Genomic DNA, 17,628 nt, shown 5'->3' on the forward strand with positions numbered 1-17,628 from the left:
CAGGTGGATCTGTTTGATAGTTGCTGAGGCATTCCGCTCCCAGGGCAAAGCACGGCCAGCGGAGTTATGGCCTACCCGACTAGCGGTCGGCGCTTCTTGGGTTCATCTCCACCATGCATGAGTTTTACAGTTGTATAAGGCAGTGTCTTGGTCTTCACCAAGTTTTACCAGGTGCTTTCCTAGGCATCGGCGGATGCTGCTCCAGGCCACAAGGTCTTGCAGACGGCTGTGGATTACTCATCCTCGAGGGCGTTTTTTCCATGGGCGTGTGATTATTTTTCCTTCACCCTGGACTGCTTTGGGACGTCCCACGGTCCTGTGTCCCCCAATGATACAAGCGAGAAAACTAGATTTTTGTGAACTCACCTGTAAAATCTCTTTCTCGCTTAGTTCATTGGGGGACACAGCACCCACCCAGTATTTATTATTATTGTTGGTGGTGGTGGTTGGTTGCTGGTCAGGTATTCAGCTCGGGTTTGCTCCCGCCGGCATTTGTTGCGTTCTCTTTTGCTTCGCACATGTTTCTACTGCTCCTACAGCTGGGGCACAAACTGACATGCTCTCTCCAGGCTGGAGGGGGTATAGCCTGCAGGGGAGGAGCTAACAGTTTTCAGCCTAGTGTCGCCTCCTAGTGGCAGCAAGCAGCTATACTCACGGCATTGTGTCCCCCAATGAACTAAGCGAGAAAGAGATTTTACAGGTGAGTTCACAAAAATCTCGTTTTTAGGCTGTTGGAGGGCTTGTCCGAGATCTTTATTTTATTATTATTATTATTATTATTATTATTTTTTTATTTTTTTTTATTTTTACAAACTTCTTTATTGAAGGTTTTTTAACATATGTTTCCGATTTAAATCCATGTAGTACAAGGTAGAGTAAGTCAAAATAGAAAATATAAAGAAGCCTGCCAATCTAGGTATGTCTAGCAGAAAGTATATAAATCATAGGGATCAATAGTATAGAATGTCAGTACACACTATGCAGTCTTATTACCGACTGAAGAATATAAAACATTCTGTATAAAACAAACAGCCAACAGACAGATCAGACAAGGGAGACGGGCTTGTCCGAGAATTTTAGTTATCTCCTACAACGCCTTTAAATTTAAAAGGGCAGATTTGTGCCTGGCTGACCTGTTGCATGTGCACTTGGCAGCTGAAGGCATCTGTGTTAGTTTTAATATATGAGATTAGTCTCTAGGAGCAATAGGGCGTTGCCATTACACAGAGAGGCTTCACTTTCTCTGCAATTGCTGCTCCCTCTCCACTTTGATTGACAGGGGCAGATGTGATGACATTTTCACTGCCTGGCCCTATCAATGAAAGTGGAGAGGTCATGACAGTTGCAGAGAGAGCAGAGCCTCCAGCTGGAATGGCAACACCCCTGTTGCTCCTAGAGGCTCATTTGCATATATGAAAACATAATTTTTCTCAGCACTGCGGGCACATATGAACATGGGACCAGCACATATTCATTCAGGTGCCAAGCGCACATGCAACAGGCCAGCTAGTTTCATAGGTACAAATCTGCTGACAGATGCCCTTTTAAATTCATGACTAGAGATGAGTGAATTTCATATTTTGAAATTCGTTCACACTTCGTTTGTTGGTTAAAGGGCTTCTGTCAGCCCACTAAACAGTTTTTTTTTTGTTTACTAATAATCCCTACACTGCGATTTATGCCTACATAAGTTAAATAATCATTTCTGTTCAGTAGAATTTGCTAAAAAGTGATTTTTAAAATATGCAAATTACCTTGCTACCAGCAAGTAGGGCGGCTGCATCCTCCGATCCTAATGACGCCCCCTCCGCATTGTGATTGACAGGGCCAGGGAACGGAATCGTTCTCTGCTGGCCCTGCCTGTTAGCATTCAAAATCTGGCGCCAGCGCCGCAGCCGTACCTATCTTCAATCTGCGCAGGCGCACTGAGAGACGGCCACTCGCTTGGCCGCTCCATCCTCAATGCGCCTGCGCCGATGACGTCACATCTACACCCGGCGCAGGCGCATTGAGGAGAGAGCGGCCGCCTCTCAGTGCGCCTGCGCAGATTGAAGATACGTACGGCCGCAGCGCAGGCGTCAGATTTTGAATGCTAACAAGCAGGGCCAGCAGAGAACGATTCCGTTCCCTGGCCCTGTCAATCACAATGCAGAGGGGGCGTCATTAGGGTCGGAGGATGCGGCTGCTACCAGCAAGTAGCCGCCCTACTTGCTGGTAGCAAGGTAATTTGCATATTTTAAAAATCGCTTTTTAGCAAATTCTACTGAACAGAAATGATTAATTAACTTATGTATGCAGAGCTCGCAGTGTAGGGATTATTAGTAAACAAAAAAATAAAAAACGGTTTAGTGGGCTGACAGAAGCCCTTTAAAGGTGATTTGCCTTATGGATTCTGTTACCACGGACCATAACGCAATTCTATGACGGAATGCATAACGGAATGCCTTTAGAGGCATTCCGTTATTTATTCCGTCATAATAAAAGACTATGGCCTGCATAACGGAAACGGGACGGATCCGTTATGCAGGCCATAGACTTCTATTATGACAGAATGAACAACGGAATGCCTCTAAAGGCATTCCGTCATAGAATTGCGTTATGGTCCGTGGTAATGGAATCCATAACGCAATTCTGCTTTTACCGCCAAACAAAGTGTGAACGAATTTGAAAATAAGAAATTCGCTCATCTCTATTCATGACCACCATTTTGTTTATTCAAATTGTGTTTTTTAATGTTATCTTGCTTTTAGAGTTTAAAACTTGTTTTTCAGGCTACCTGCAGAACAATTTCCGAAACCTCTTCAACCACTTCCTTCCAACCTTCCTGTTTGGGCGCGCCGGCTTAGGAATTGTGAGGTAAGCTGAGTTTAGTAAGATTGCAACATAATATTTAATGTAATTTCTACAGTTTATAGACTACTCACAAAAAGTTAGGAAGATTTGGCTTGTGGGTGAAATTTCAGGATGAACCTAAAATACACCTTTACAGGTGATCTTAATGTGACCTTCTCTAAACCTTTGAATGCACATTTCCAACTGTTCATGGTTTCAGTACTTTTTGCACAACTTGTTGTTCTCTAACAAGGAGCTTAACAGCAAAATTCACAACAGGTGTTTGATCCATAAATCACCCAATACATTTCCTGCTTCAATTACAATTGGTATTTAAACTGTCCTCCCATCATGCTGTTCACATTTTAACATGAGACCAAGACGACACCAAACAATTGATCAACAGTAGCTCGCCATTGCGAGGCTTCAAGCAGGATGTTCTCAGATGAAAGTGGCCACTGAGCTTAGATTCTCATAAAGTGTCACCAGCAGGTTGATACAGAGAGACTGGAAGAATCACAGAAAGGCATAGAAGTGGAGGTCCTTTGGCCACATCCCACACTGATCACCGCTTCATTGTGAACAATGCCCGGCGGAACCGGATGATGAATGCCACACAACTCCAGGCACATTTCAGGGAGGTGAGAGGCACCCAAGTGTCATGTCAGACCATTCGAAACCGTTTACATCAGCGTGCTATACGACGTGGAAGGGTACCTGACCACAGGCATCATCGTCTTGAATGGGCCAAGGAGCATCTATGCTGGACGAGGGACCAGTGGGCCTCAGTGCTGTTAACTGATAAAAGTCAATTCACTCTGAGCAGAAATTATGTCCGCCAACGATGTTGGAGACGTCAAGGAGAGTGCTATGCATCAGCCACTGTTGTCATCAGACAAACCTTTGGTGGTGGTGGAGTTACAGTGTCGGCAAGTGTGTCTAGTCAATACAGAACTGCCCTACACTGTGTGAATGGTACAGTGATGAGCCCGTACTGCTTAAATAACATCATTAATCCAGTCATTGTGCCTCTGTATGAACAACACAGGCCTAATTTCATCTTCATGGACGACAATGCACCAGCGTATCAAAGTCGCATTATTAGAGAATGGCTGCTGGAGAGTGGGGTACCTCAAATAGCCTGCAATTTCTCCAGACCTGAATCCCTCTGAAAACCTATGGGATCAGCTGAGTCGCTATGTAAAGGCTCGTAACGCTGTACGCCAGAGCCTCAATGACCTGAGGGCCGCCCTTCAAGAAGAGTGGAGATGCCATAAGTTGAATTGTGAACAGCATGAGACATTGTTGTCAAGCTGTAATTGATGCTCAAGGCCACATGACAAGATTTTGAGACAGTGACATTTTTGTGGGGGTATACCCACCACTGGTGTTGGCTTTTGTTTCAATAAATTGTTGAGGAAATCACCATTGCTGCTTCTACTTAAATGTCCTAATTTCATGATATAATATCACTGTAGCGTGAACTTTTTACGTCTGTCATAAATTTCACCTGAAAGCCAAATATGCCTAACTTTTTGTGAGTAGTGTATGTATTTGTTGCATTTAGTGTAGTATAACCTTTTCTCCAGTTTTGATACGTATCCCTGAAAGAATCTGCTTTTTCCCCCCAGAATCAGTGGCATCTTGTCTATGGGCTATGTCTGGTATTTCAGCCCAGTTCACTTGCACAGGTACAAAAATGGTGCTGTTCCTGTGGAAAAAAGGAGACCCAAGCAGACATGATTTTTGTACAACCCCTTAAAAATTAGTTCAAAAGTACACTGTTATATTACAAGAATGACTGGTCAAATTACTTGACCCCATGTTTTTCTGTTTGCATTCTATCTTTCAGAAAATTGGAGATTCTTACCGTGGTTACTGTCTGAGTGAAGCTGAACTGATGAATATTTTAGGCCTTCACAAACAACACACAATGAGCGTGTGGGGAACCCGACAGTCCCCAAGCCCAGCCAAGCCAGCCACTCGGCTAATGTGGAAGTCACAGTATGTGCCATATGATGGAATCCCCTTTATTAATACAGGTATGTGATTCATCTCTGTAGGGGTCTTGTACATGTTTAGAGCTTCATGTGTTCACCCAATTTTTCTCTCCCTGTGGCACTCAGTCAGGGGGAGAATACTGTTCCATCTCCTTAAAAAATGGGATTCAGGAAGTCTCTTCCTTCTGAGTATGACACATAATCGGGTGTCAGAGACCAAATGCTTATTCGTACATCAGGGATATGTCATAATGGGCATATGGAAAGGGGTTGACGTCATGAGCCAGCCCCTTGAAAGGGAACTTGTCACATTGAAAACGGTGTCTGAGCCGCAGACAGCGTGATATAGAGCAGGCCGAGCTGAGCAGATTGATCTATAGTTTTATGTGAAAAAATTCAGAGTTTTATGGGAAAAAATTCAGTAAAACTTATAATCAATTCATTTATATCCATGCTCATTCTGGGCTTTGAAGTCAAGGAGGCAGTGCTATCAGTGACTGACAGCCTTCCGTCTATGACTGAAAATACAGAGATAGCTGTCAATCTGCTGCCGGCGGATTAATTAGCATTTTCATGGTGACAGGTTCCCTTTAAATGTCTGGAAACTGGAGGTGCGGTGCGCCCTACAAATGGTCCCGTTTAACCTCTTCCAGTTTGTGTTTACGGCCAGCGCTACCGTCGTAGAGGCTGCCACCCAGACATACTGCAAGCTGTGTGGGATAGAAATACAGCCCATCATATAGTTACATAGTTAATACGGTTAAAAAAAGGACAAACGTCCATCAAGTTCAACCAAGGGATAGGTGGGGACGCGAATCCCAGGAGGAAGTGAGACTCAGATTTCTACACGTTTTCATAAGCATTTATGTTTTTTACTTTTAAGAATTCGTCTAAACCCTTTTTGAAACTGTCTACTGTTCCTGCTGTGACCACGTCCTGAGGAAGTCTATTCCACAGATTGACAGTTCTTACAGTAAAGAAGCTTTGACGCTTCTGGAGACTGAACTTTTTCTTCAGTCGGAGGCAGTGCCCCCTTTTGAGTGCATTTTACATGGAACAGCTTTTCGCCGTATTTTTTGTATGGCCCATTTATATACTTGTACAGGTTAATCATGTCCCCCCTTAGACGTCTCTTCTCAAGACTAAATAAATTCAATTATTTTAATCTTTCTTCATAACTAAGGCCCTCCATGCCCCTGATCAGTTTAGTCGCTCTCCTTTGTACTTCTTCCAGCTGCAGTGCATCCTTTCTATGTACTGGTGCCCAGAACTGGACTGCGTATTCCAGATGAGGCTGCACCAGCGCTTTGTAAAGTGGTAATATTACATCCTTGCTCCGCGAGTCCATGCCTCGTTTAATGCATGACAATATCTTGGTGGCCTTAGAAGCAGCTGATTGACATTGTATACTATAATTTAATCTGCCATCCACAAGGACACCCAAATCCTTCTCTATAAGTGACTCTCCCAGTGTTACATCACTTGGACATATGAAGCACAGAGATTATTACTACTAAGATGCATAACTTTACATTTGTCCACATTGAACCTGATTTGCCAAGTTGATGCCCAATCACTCAGAGTGTTCAAGTCAGCTTGTAGTTTATGGACATCTTCCATAGACCATACAGTTTTACACAGCTTAGTGTCATCTGCAAAAATAGATATGGTGCTATTAATCCCGTCCTCTATATCATTAATAAATAAATTAAATAATAGAGGGCCCAGCACTGAACCTTGGGGTACACCACTTATAACCTGGGACCATTCTGAATAGGAATCATTGACCACAACTCTGGACATGGTCCTTCAGCCAGTTTTCAATCCAATTACAAACTATACTTTCCAAGCCAATAGACCTTACTTTACTTATTAAGCATCTATGAGGGACAGTATCAAAAGCCTTTGCAAAATTCAGAAACACTACATCCACAGCCGCGCCTCTGTCCAGGCTACTACTCACCTCCTCATAAAAACAAATCAGGTTAGTCTGACAACTTCTGTCCGTAGTAAACCAATGTTGGTTATCACTTATAATATTATTTACAGTCCCATGCTCCTGTATATAGTCCCTTAAGATTCCTTCAAACATTTTTCCCATAACCGAAGTTAAACTAACTGGTCTATAATTACCTGTGGAGGACCTTGATCCTTTTTTGAATATGGGCACCACGTTTGCCTTGTGCAGCAATGACTGTACAGAGCTCTTTAAGCACTCTTGGGTGTAATCCATCTGGACTCTGAGTTTTGTTCACATTTACTCTATTTAACTTCTCTTGGACCATATCTACAGTTAGCCAATTGAGTAGATAAGGTGTTGTGTTTCACACAACATATAGAGATAAGCGCATTACTTACGCTTACCTGATACATTTAAAGAGGTTGTCTCCTCTTAGACAATGGGGGCATATTGCTAGAATCTTCAAATACTAGCTTTCCCTTTAAGTGCAAGGATGTGGTGTGTTAAACAACAATTCGTTACTACTAATGCCCATTATGGACTAAATTACACCTATTGATCCTGCACCTACCAAATTAACTAAGACTTAACTTTTATTAATGCTGCTATTAATACTTAATACTTTAGTGAATGTCAAAATTGTTAAAACTTCCAGCATTCGCTGGCCTTTGAGTCACAATTGGAGTGCCCTATCAGTATGTCAACTGACCGGGTCTATCTGCTACTATGTAGATGCACACTAGTGCCTATCTGGCTGCGCTGCCAGTGTAATATGCGGGCACTGTGTGATTGCTTGACACTATAATAAGAGGCTGCAGCGAAATGCTGTGTTAAAATTAGAGCTTCACGCTGCCCCCCAGCGTGAAGCTCTAATTTTAACACAGCATTTCGCTGCAGCCTCTTATTATAGTGTCAAGCAATCACACAGTGCCCGCATATTACACTGGCAGCGCAGCCAGATAGGCACTAGTGTGCATCTACATAGTAGCAGATAGACCCGGTCAGTTGACATACTGATAGGGCACTTCAATTGTGACTCAAAGGCCAGCGAATGCTGGAAGTTTTAACAATTTTGACATTCACTAAAGTATTAAGTATTAATAGCAGCATTAATAAAAGTTAAGTCTTAGTTATTGCTAGAATCCGCACCTGTATCGGAAACAGAGCCTCGCAAAGTGGTGGCTGGAGGACTCTGGTCTGGCCACCACCAAGGGCTCCCCCCCATAGAAGTGAATGGGAGCACACTGCGCCTGACCGGCCATCGCTCCCATTCACTTTTATGGGCAGAAATTTATTGGCAGCCCCATAGAAAATGAATGGAGGGTGGCTGCGCATGCACAGGGCGCCCTCCACCACTGTCTGAAATGAGACAACCCCTTTAATAATTCTGCACACGAGGTGCTGCCTCTTCATTTTTCTGTCTTTATTACCCTTAAATGTCTGGAGGTATATTTTAAATAAATCTCTTCCTTTTCTGTTTCTTGTCCTTGTAGGAAGCAGAGCAATTGTAATGGAATGTCAGTATGGACCAAGAAGGAAAGGATCACAGCCCAAGAAGAGTGGAGAAAGTGACAGCACTACTGGGCAGCTGTATAAAGCAACATGTCCAGCAAGGTATGTATCCCCCAGCACTTAAGCTGAACATACACGGTCAATAGCTGTCAGCTAAATGATCGTTCGACCAACAGCTATCTTTTTCCAACTCCCCCATACACATACACTTTCAATTCTGCTGAGTGTCTACATGTATTCAATGGGGAGAGGAAAAAGCTGTTGGTAGACACTTCTGCTAGTGGCTTATCCACTGGGAGCACAAAAAGATTGGGTAAATAAATATTTATTTTGCTCAATCCTTCTCCCCCCACCATCATCTTTTGGGGGAAAGTCGAGAGCTCCCTATACACATTAGGTTGTCTGCCGAACCTGCTGTTCGTGTTGGGTTAGGCTGATAATAAGCCCTTTACGTCAAAGATCTGCAAAATAACTAAGTAAATTCTAATCAACTATATGTATGACTTGCAGGTCATCTGTACACAAGAGTGTTGCAGAGAAGGATTGGTATGACACTACATGTTGTGTTTAGGGCTTTGAGAGATATTCAGGTCATTAACATTCATCACCAGCAAACATGATAAGTGAGTGATAAATGCTAGACTGGTGGGAGAGCAGCCTCAGTTGGGCGAGTGGCTATGCATGCTGTAGTGCACCTCCATTTGTCTATATGGGGTACAAAGAAATAATAGGTAAATTGATCAACAGCTTTGTGTCAGTTCTATGGATTTAAAAAGTTGCAAATTGCACAAAAGGAAGTTGTACAACAAAATATGGCTCACAAGATTGCACAAAAAATATTCCCTTTCTCGCCCATATTCATTGGGGGACACAGGAACTGTGGGTATAGCTATGTCCTCTAGGAGGCGTTGACACTAGTAAAAGCTGTTAGCTCCTCCCCTGGCAGCTATACCCCCTCCAGCCTGGAGAGAGAGCTTCAGTTTTTTCTAGTGTCAATAGGAGGCAAGACCTCCCTGCTCTGCAGGGATCTCCTGAAGATTTTTTCTTTTCTTTTCTTTTAGGTAGGAGACAGTGGTCGCCTCGCCTCCCTGTTCTCCCGGGGGGAGCACGCCAGCGTTGGTTCGCCACGCTGCCTCCTCCCCCACAAGAAGACAAGGTGGACCAGGGCAGCCTTGCTCCCCTGCTCCCGCCAGCCAAAGGGTCACCTAGGTCCACAAAGAGAAGACCGTCCCGCCATACCAGACTCCTGCCACTCCGGTGCCAGCTGCTGAGGAGGTGACCCTGCTGGAGAAGGTGACCTTATAGGCCCACTTAGGGAGGGTGAAGAGAAGAGGATGAAGATGAGGTGAGTACACGGGATTAGGTAAGTATGAAGCCCTCTCCCCCCTCCCTCCCTCCCTCAAGGGTTAATGGCCAGGGGACTTTATTTAGCTAGGGGCTAGACTCCTAAGGAGAGAAGGGGTTAATCCGGCGGGCACCATGCGCCACCAAGACACGCGGACCCCCTCTCTTATTTCCCCTCTAGGCCGACGGCTGTCCGGCTCATAGAGAGTTAATGTATCTTCTCCCCGGGCACCTCCAGCGAAAGACTGGAGCGCAGGGCGACTCCCACTGCAGTGTCCACCAGAATCCTCCCCTTTCGGGAGCGGGCGGCAAGCGCACCGCTCCGAAAGGGTTAATGCAGTTTACCTATCGCGGATGCCTGAGGCGCCCGCTCCCGAAAGGGTTAATGCAGTTTACCTATCGCGGATGCCTGAGCCCTTGCGGGAGTCTTGTGCCGCGAGGCACTTACTCTACATGGGAGCACGAACGAGTTCCCGGCCGCGGGGGTGAACATCCCGGTCTCCGGGCGCCGAAAAACTTTAGGCCCCGGCTTCACTGCGTCCTCTCGTTCCGGCCGTGGGGCGGCTCCTCCGGCCGGAAGGTGTATGTCGCGCACCGCTCCAGGTCCCTCTACCCTCCGGCTGACTTTCAGTACAGAGGTGGAGGGTCCCGGTTGACTGAGCATCGGAACTTTAGGCCCTGGCTTCGCGGCCTACTAGGCCGCAACCCATCCAAGTATGTGAGGGGCAGGGAGGCGGGCTGGCGCAAATTCTTCCCCCTAGCTGCCCCCGCCCCCATCAGCACCGTCCCTGGGCTTCAAGTTCTTTTTTAACCTTTACTGACCAGCCAATTACTCCCCTCAGTCACAATCCACTCTGACTGTGCGGCACCATGATGGGACTGTGCCCCATTCCGGATCACGTGACGGCCTTTCATAGTTTCCCAACTCGCCCTCCGCGGTGGGAGAGGTGTGCCTGGCTATCAAGGGGAATGATGAGGAGGATCCCCGCCTGCGCAATACAGTGAAGGACACCTGTAGAACCCCCACTCCGCCCTCTGTGGCCGTTTGGTTGATAATCCTCCACCTGCGTAATCCAGTGGAGGACCTCTGACAGTTCCCAACCCACCCTCCGGGGTAGCTTGGTTAATTATTTTCCACCGGTGCAATCTAGTTGAGGACCTCTGGAGTTCCCAATCCACCCCCCGGGGTCGTTTGGTTGATAATGCACCGCCTGCGCAATCCAATTGAGGACCTCTGGAATTCCCAATCCACCCTCCGGGGTCGTTTGGTTGATAATGCACCGCCTGTACATTCCAGTGGAGGACCTCTGGAACTTCCCAATCCACCCTCCGGGGTTGTTTGGTTGATAATGCATCGCCTGCGCGTTCCAGTGGAGGACCTCTAGACTTCCCATTCCACCCCTGGGTAGTTTGGTTGATAATCCTCCACCTGCGCATTTCAATAAAGGACTTCTATCCACCCTTCCGGGTCGTTTGGTTGATAATTCTCCACCTGCGCAATCCAGTGGAGGACCTTTGGAACTTCCCAATCCACCCTCCGGGGTTGTTTGGTGATAATACATTGCCTGTGCAATCCAGTGGATGGACCTCTAGACTTCTTATTCCACCCCCTGGGTAGTTTGGTTGATAAGCCCCCACCTGCACAGTTTACAACTGCCAGGGGCGAGGTTCTGAGTGGTAGACTTACATGCACATGTCCAGGCTTTCCTTCCATATGCAGAGTCATTGCACTTCTACGGGATACAGTACTCACCTTTATATCTGTCCCCCTCCTTAAGTGGACTGAGTACGATAACACTGGTGTTCAGTGCCGGATGTATTTTTTCCCCCTTCTTAGGTGGCGGAATTGCATCTTCACTGGGTTCAGTACCTGACGTATGCATTAGCCCCTTCCATAGGTGGCGCGATGACATTATCTCCGGTTGCACCGTCTGCTGTAGGCATTACCCCTTACTTAGGTGCAATAATTGCACTCCCACGGGGTACAGGACTCGCCATATGCACTAGTTCCGCCGTAGGAAAATTATAGGTGGAGTATTTTTCCTTCCACTGGCTTAAGTACTTGCCGTATGCATTCCACCTTCCATAGGTAGGGTAATTGCACTACCATTGGATTCGGTCCCGACTGTCACGCTGTTCCTTTCCATAGGTGGAGTGTTGCACATCACTGTGCTTCCTGTTGCATTACCCCCTTCCACTAGTGATCCACTAGCGGGGGAATAATGAGCATCTTGGGCTGCCGCAATTCATCTGAACCATGGCTTCTACGGGATAGTCTCAGGCCTCCCCCTCAGTTTTGCGCTGACGGGGCAAGCGCTGGCTACTACTGTGGGAGTGGTAATTGCTTTATGGGGTGCTTACTGCACAGTTCTTCGCAGGTGGCGGATTCATTTAGTACTGAATTCGGTGGCCTCTGCGGGTGGCCCCTCCTTTGCTGGAGTAGGGGGCTAGCAATTCAGTATGACTCCCCTTGCCTGGCTTCCTGGATGCCTTATTTTCTTTCGCATGTGGGGCGTGGCACCAGTCGGTACCCATGGGTGCTCGGTACTCTTCACCTAGTGGCATATGGGTACCGCCAGTGGATACGGTGGCTATTCCACTTTGTATTCTCTTCTTTTTGGTGCTGGTTTTGGGCAGGATTATAACTTCCTCTGCCTTCAGGGGGTTACCTAGCAACACTTGTGTCCCAGAGACCCCCCATCTCCATGAGCCTCCACTGTTCCAGTCGGTCATGAATTTGTCCGCATCAATACGTAGTGCGTACACCATTGCACTAATATGGTGCGTGCGTTCCACCGAGTTGTGTGTTTTCGCTGATTCTGTATTCTCTATCCACCACTTCTCCTTATTGGGAAAGTGCTTATGCTGGCATGCTAGTTTAGCTGCTACAACCAGTTCTCTTCCGCAGGGGCAAATTTTACGCTAAGGCTTGAGTTCGTGGTCGCTGCAGTGAAGCATTCCCCTCAGGTGGGGGTCCTACCCTGGCATTAGCTTGGCAGTTGCTCCTGTTCAGCGCCCTCCCAGGTAGAGTTTTTAAGGCTCATAGCCACCCCGCATGCCTTAGTGCAGTGATGGTGAACCTTTTTAAGACCGAGTGCCCAAACTGTAACCCAAAACCCACTTATTTATCGTAAAGTGCCAACACGGCAATTTAACCTGAATACTACAGTCTAATATAATATATCTTCCATGTACTTTATCATTTAGCTATAATAGCCTGCCTACGTTCAATGCGCTGCCTGTGCCGTTCATAGTGTGCCCTGTACTGATGAATGGCAGGAAAAGTCTAAGGCATATTGGTACACCATAGACTTTTTCCAGGGTGTGGGTGCCCACAGAGAGGGCTCTGAGTGCCACCTCTGGCACCCGTGCCATAGGTTCGCCAACACTGCCTTAGTGGCTCCTATGTTACTGCCTTCCCTCATCTGCATTGTACGGGGTATTCGTTGTTGCCTTCCATTCCCCTTTTACAGGGAATCCTTCCCATTGGTCCTGGGTGTGCTTACTGTGTCTACACGAAGCTTCCCATCCTTCTCCCGAACTAGAGATCCAGAAGCATGCGGCGTGGTCGTCCTGCTCTCCCCTTGGTAGGAGTTTCCCTCCTACATGTTTTTTCCTTCCCCTCCTATTCAGGGTTCTACGGAAGATCATCATGGACGGCATTCCGACATTCCTAGTCGCTCCGGATTGGCCCCGTCGAGCGTGGTACAATGACCTCGTTCTCCTTCTAGGAGACGTCCCTTGATTGCTGCCGCTCAGAGACGACCCTCTTCAGGGTCCGGTCTTCTATAAGCATTTAAGGTCTCTTCGTTTGACAGCGTGACTATTGCAACCGCCGTTCTGACGTGGAGAGGTTTTTTAGCGGACGTCATCCGCACTATGATTCAGTCCAGGAAGCCTGCATCGTCCTGGATCCATTACAGGACCGGGAGATCTTCCTGGTTTCTGGGGAACCGGAACATTCCCCCACTTCGTTGTTTCTCTCCCCAGGGTCCTGTCCTTCCTTCAATCAGGGTTGGACCTTGGTCTGGCCCTTAGTTCTTGGCAGGGTCAGTTGTTGGCGTTCTCTATCTTTTTCCAGCGTCCTCTGGCCCCCTAGGGCCTGTGAGAACCTTCTTTCTGGGAGTGGCACATACGGTCCTTCCGTGCCGACCTCTTTTAACGCCTTTGAATCTGAATTAGTCCTCTCAGTGCGCCAGGCTTCCCCCTTAGCCCTTGCGGGGGTTGTTCACTCAGACGCCTGTCCTGGAAGGTAGTTTTTTCTGGTTGCTGTCACATCCATTAGATGGGTGTCCAAGTTGGCGGCGTTCTCTTCCAGAGAACCCTTCCTGGTTATTCATAGGGACAAATGGTTTTCCGGCCGGTCCCTTCTTTTCTTTCGAAGGTGGTCTCTGACTTTCATATTAATGAGGAAATTCCTTCCCTCATGGTGTTCATCCCCTTCATACCCTAAGGAACAGGAGTTACACCATTTGGACGTTGTCGGAGCTCTGAAGATCTATTTAGCAGCCTCCGGTCCCTTCCGCTGTACGGACTGCCTTTTTTGTCTTACGGGGGGTCCTCGCAAGGGATTGGCGGCCTCCAAGGTGGAAATCGCACGTTGGATTCGGTCTGTGTTTGCTGACGCATACTGCGCCCGGGGCAGGGTTCCGCCCTTAGGTGTCATGGCTCACTCCCCCAGGGCGGTGGGCGCATCTTGGGCTCGGAGGGATCACGCTTCGGCTGCACAATCGTGTAAGGTGGCTACTTGTCGTCCTTACACACATTCACAAGATTTTACCAGGTGCATACTTTGCGTGGTTTTGCAGGCGGCAGTTTCTTAGATGCCAGCAGGGACGCTTGCTTCCAGGGGTCTGTGGTTTTCCCCTCCCTGTGGACTGCTTTAGGACGTCCCACGGTTCCTGTGTCCCCCAATGAATATGGGCAAGAAAAGGAGATTTTGTATAACTTACCAGTAAAATCTCTTTCTCGCTCTTCATTGGGGGACACAGCACCCATCCAGTATTGTTGTTCGGCCACAGTTGTAGCTGTTGCTGGTTTGAACCCCGTTGAGTCCTTTGGCATGGTTGATTCCATGTTTTTTCTTTGGTGGGCTTGCTTCTCCTACTGCTTATGCACAAACTGAAGCTCTCTCTCCAGGCTGGAGGGGGTATAGCTGTTAGGGGAGGAGCTAACAGCTTTTACTAGTGGCAGCGCCTCCTAGAGGACATAGCTATACCCATGGTTCCTGTGTCCCCCAATGAAGAGCGAGAAAGAGATTTTACTGGTAAGTTATACAAAAATCTCCCTTTTTACACCTTGCTTGCCAAAAATTGGAAAAGTTGGCATGGTTTACTGGGAGTGGATAAGGATAACTTTTTAGACAGATTTAGTGACCGTAAAATAGGAAAATGGCACAGTTTTTGGTGCAAATCTACACCTGCTCCTAGCAGGCATGAATATAATTTTATGACTTAGTCCAGCATATGCTAGATTTATCAAGAAGCAACCACCTTGTAATAAATTTAGCACAAATCACTTCAATTATCTTTTTTTTCTTTTTTCTTTTTTTAGACTGGCATATGAAATGCCAATAAATGCTGTTTTTGTATCTGCCTTATTATAGGAACAATATGCACTGAATGGTCACTTTATTAGAGACACCTGCCCTTTCATGATTGGATCTACAGTGTATGGAATTTAGACGTATGACCCCCAAGTGAAACATAAAGTGAATTGAGAACATTTTCCGTGCATAGGTTTCACTGTGAATCCAGATTAGAATGGGAGAATTGAATGGTCTGAGCGACTTTCAATGAGGCATGGTCATCTGTGCTAGACTAGCCAGAGCCAGCATTTAAAAAACTGCCAAGCTTGTGGAGTTTTATTCATATAACAATATTGAGCGTATACCAAGAATGGTGTGATCGAGGAAGAGGATCTTGTGGACATAATCAAAACGGCAGCTAATGGAGTCAGGGGAGGATGTCAAGGATTGTTCTGACAAATAGGTGATACCAAGTCACGCACATTCAAGCAGAATACAAAGCACATCACATCCTTCGTTAGCATGGATAGGATACAACAGCAGTTCAAGTGCCCTTCAGGCTGTATTACATAGTTCGATGTGGCAGACGATTGTCAGGAGGGAAGCATTCCCTCCCGGCAATCACCTGCTCGCTAGCGGAGGGGACTGCTGCTATTACATGCAGCGATCTCCACCGCAGCATGGGGGTGAGCGATCGCTATGCCATCGCTTGTCCTCATGCTGTATAGTGGTTTGCTGGTGGCAGATCGTTATTAGACACCACAATCTGCCATCTGCAAATGATAATTTTTTAATGTGTCAAAATATTTGGATTGCCCGATGCTCGTTCATTGGGCAATCGACGGCAGTATTACACTACCAGGTGATCACTAACGAGCGTTCATGTGATTATCTGCCGAAAAATCGGGCAGTGAAATACAGGCTTTACTGTCTAAGAGAAACAGAAAGGTAAGACTCCAGTGGGCAACAGAGCACAAAAACTGGATCACTGAGCAGTGCACATCTCCTGGTCAGATAAATCCAGATATATTACATAATGCTGATAGGAGAGTCAGAATTTGGTGCAAGCAGCATAAATCGATGAATCCTTCCTGTCAGGTGTCAGCCGTTCAGGCCAGTGCTGGTGGAGTAATGGTGTGAGGAATGATTTCTTGGCACACCCTGGGTCCTTTGATACCTGTGGATGGATGTTTGGACGGTAGGATTTTTGTGGCCATCAATGTCATCCCTTCTTAGCAGCTGTTTACTGTGTGGAAAAAGGAGGCTTTCAGAAGGACAGTACACCATGCCACAAGTCATGGGTTGGATCCAGGGACATAACAGCGAGTTTTCCTTGCTTCCCTGGCCTTCACAGTCCTCAGATCTTAATCCTTTAGAGGGCGAGTGCCCAAACTGCAACCCAAAACCCACTTATTTATCGCAAAGTGCCAACACGACAATTTAACCTGAATACTACAGTCCAATATAGCATATCTTCCTTCTACTTTCTCATATGACTATAATAACCTGCCCGTGCTGTTCATATTGCGCCCTGTGCTGATGAATGGCAGGAAAAATCTGTCATATTGGTATGCCCTAGACTTTTCCCAGGGTGCGGGTGCCCACAGAGAGGGCTCGGAGTGCCTCCTCTGGCACCCATGCCATAGGTTTGCCACCACTGCTATAGAGCATCTCTGGGACGAGCTGTTCTGAGCATGACCATACCTCTATCTAATTTGCATAAATTGCAAGAAGTTATCCTGTCTGCATGGGTCATTATTCCTATGCAGTAATTTCAACACCTAGTAGAATGTATGCCATGACAAATTGCAGCAATTCTGAAGGCCAAAGAAAGTCCAACGCACAACTAGAAGGGTGTCTCTAATAAGGTGGCCATTCTGTCTATTTAGCTAATGAAAATAGTACTGTGTTCAGTTTGTAATGCTAAGTAAAATTACTCACAAAACTCTCTCTTTTTTAGAATATACATCAAAAAAGTGAAGAAATTCCCTTCCTATCGAGTTCCTACAGATCCGAAGATTGACAAGAAATTGATCAAATTGGAACAAGAAAAAGCATTTAACTTATTAAAAAAGGATTTAGAAACAAGTGAGGGTGTTCTAAGGTACGCTAGCCATCGTATGTAAATGCCTGTCATAATTTATTTCGTACTTGCTGACTGCAATGTAAAATGCTAGTGGGCTGCAGCATGAATGCACCAGGAAAGCACAAGTGAAACTGTGTGCAAAATGATAGTAGGAAATGTTAAAATATCAAACTTTTCTCCTATCACAATATCAATACATTAGAGATTTTATGGAAGCAACATAGCTTGTTCTGCTATGCTGTTTACATAGCTCCCATTCACTACAATGGGAGTTACGCAAACCACGGAGTGCCAGCCCACATGGCTGTTTCTGTAAGCCCTGCCACCTGGGACCGGCACTTAGTCCCATCTTGTTGTGGAAACAGCA

The 17,628-nt window shown here is 46.4% G+C and overlaps 1 protein-coding gene across 1 annotated transcript in view; it reads left to right on the forward strand.

Moving 5' to 3' along the window:
• Positions 1–17,628, forward strand: part of CARF (calcium responsive transcription factor) — a 76,697-nt gene that overhangs the window by 27,288 nt on the left and 31,781 nt on the right. The window contains exons 6-9 of the mRNA XM_040439659.1: positions 2,772–2,856; positions 4,685–4,874; positions 8,286–8,406; positions 17,136–17,279. Of these exons, the coding sequence (XP_040295593.1) occupies positions 2,772–2,856; positions 4,685–4,874; positions 8,286–8,406; positions 17,136–17,279 (540 nt within the window). The remainder of the gene's footprint in view (positions 1–2,771; positions 2,857–4,684; positions 4,875–8,285; positions 8,407–17,135; positions 17,280–17,628) is intronic.

Source organism: Bufo bufo, chromosome 7, assembly GCF_905171765.1.
Source record: "Bufo bufo chromosome 7, aBufBuf1.1, whole genome shotgun sequence".
NCBI classification, from domain to species: Eukaryota; Metazoa; Chordata; class Amphibia; order Anura; family Bufonidae; genus Bufo; species Bufo bufo.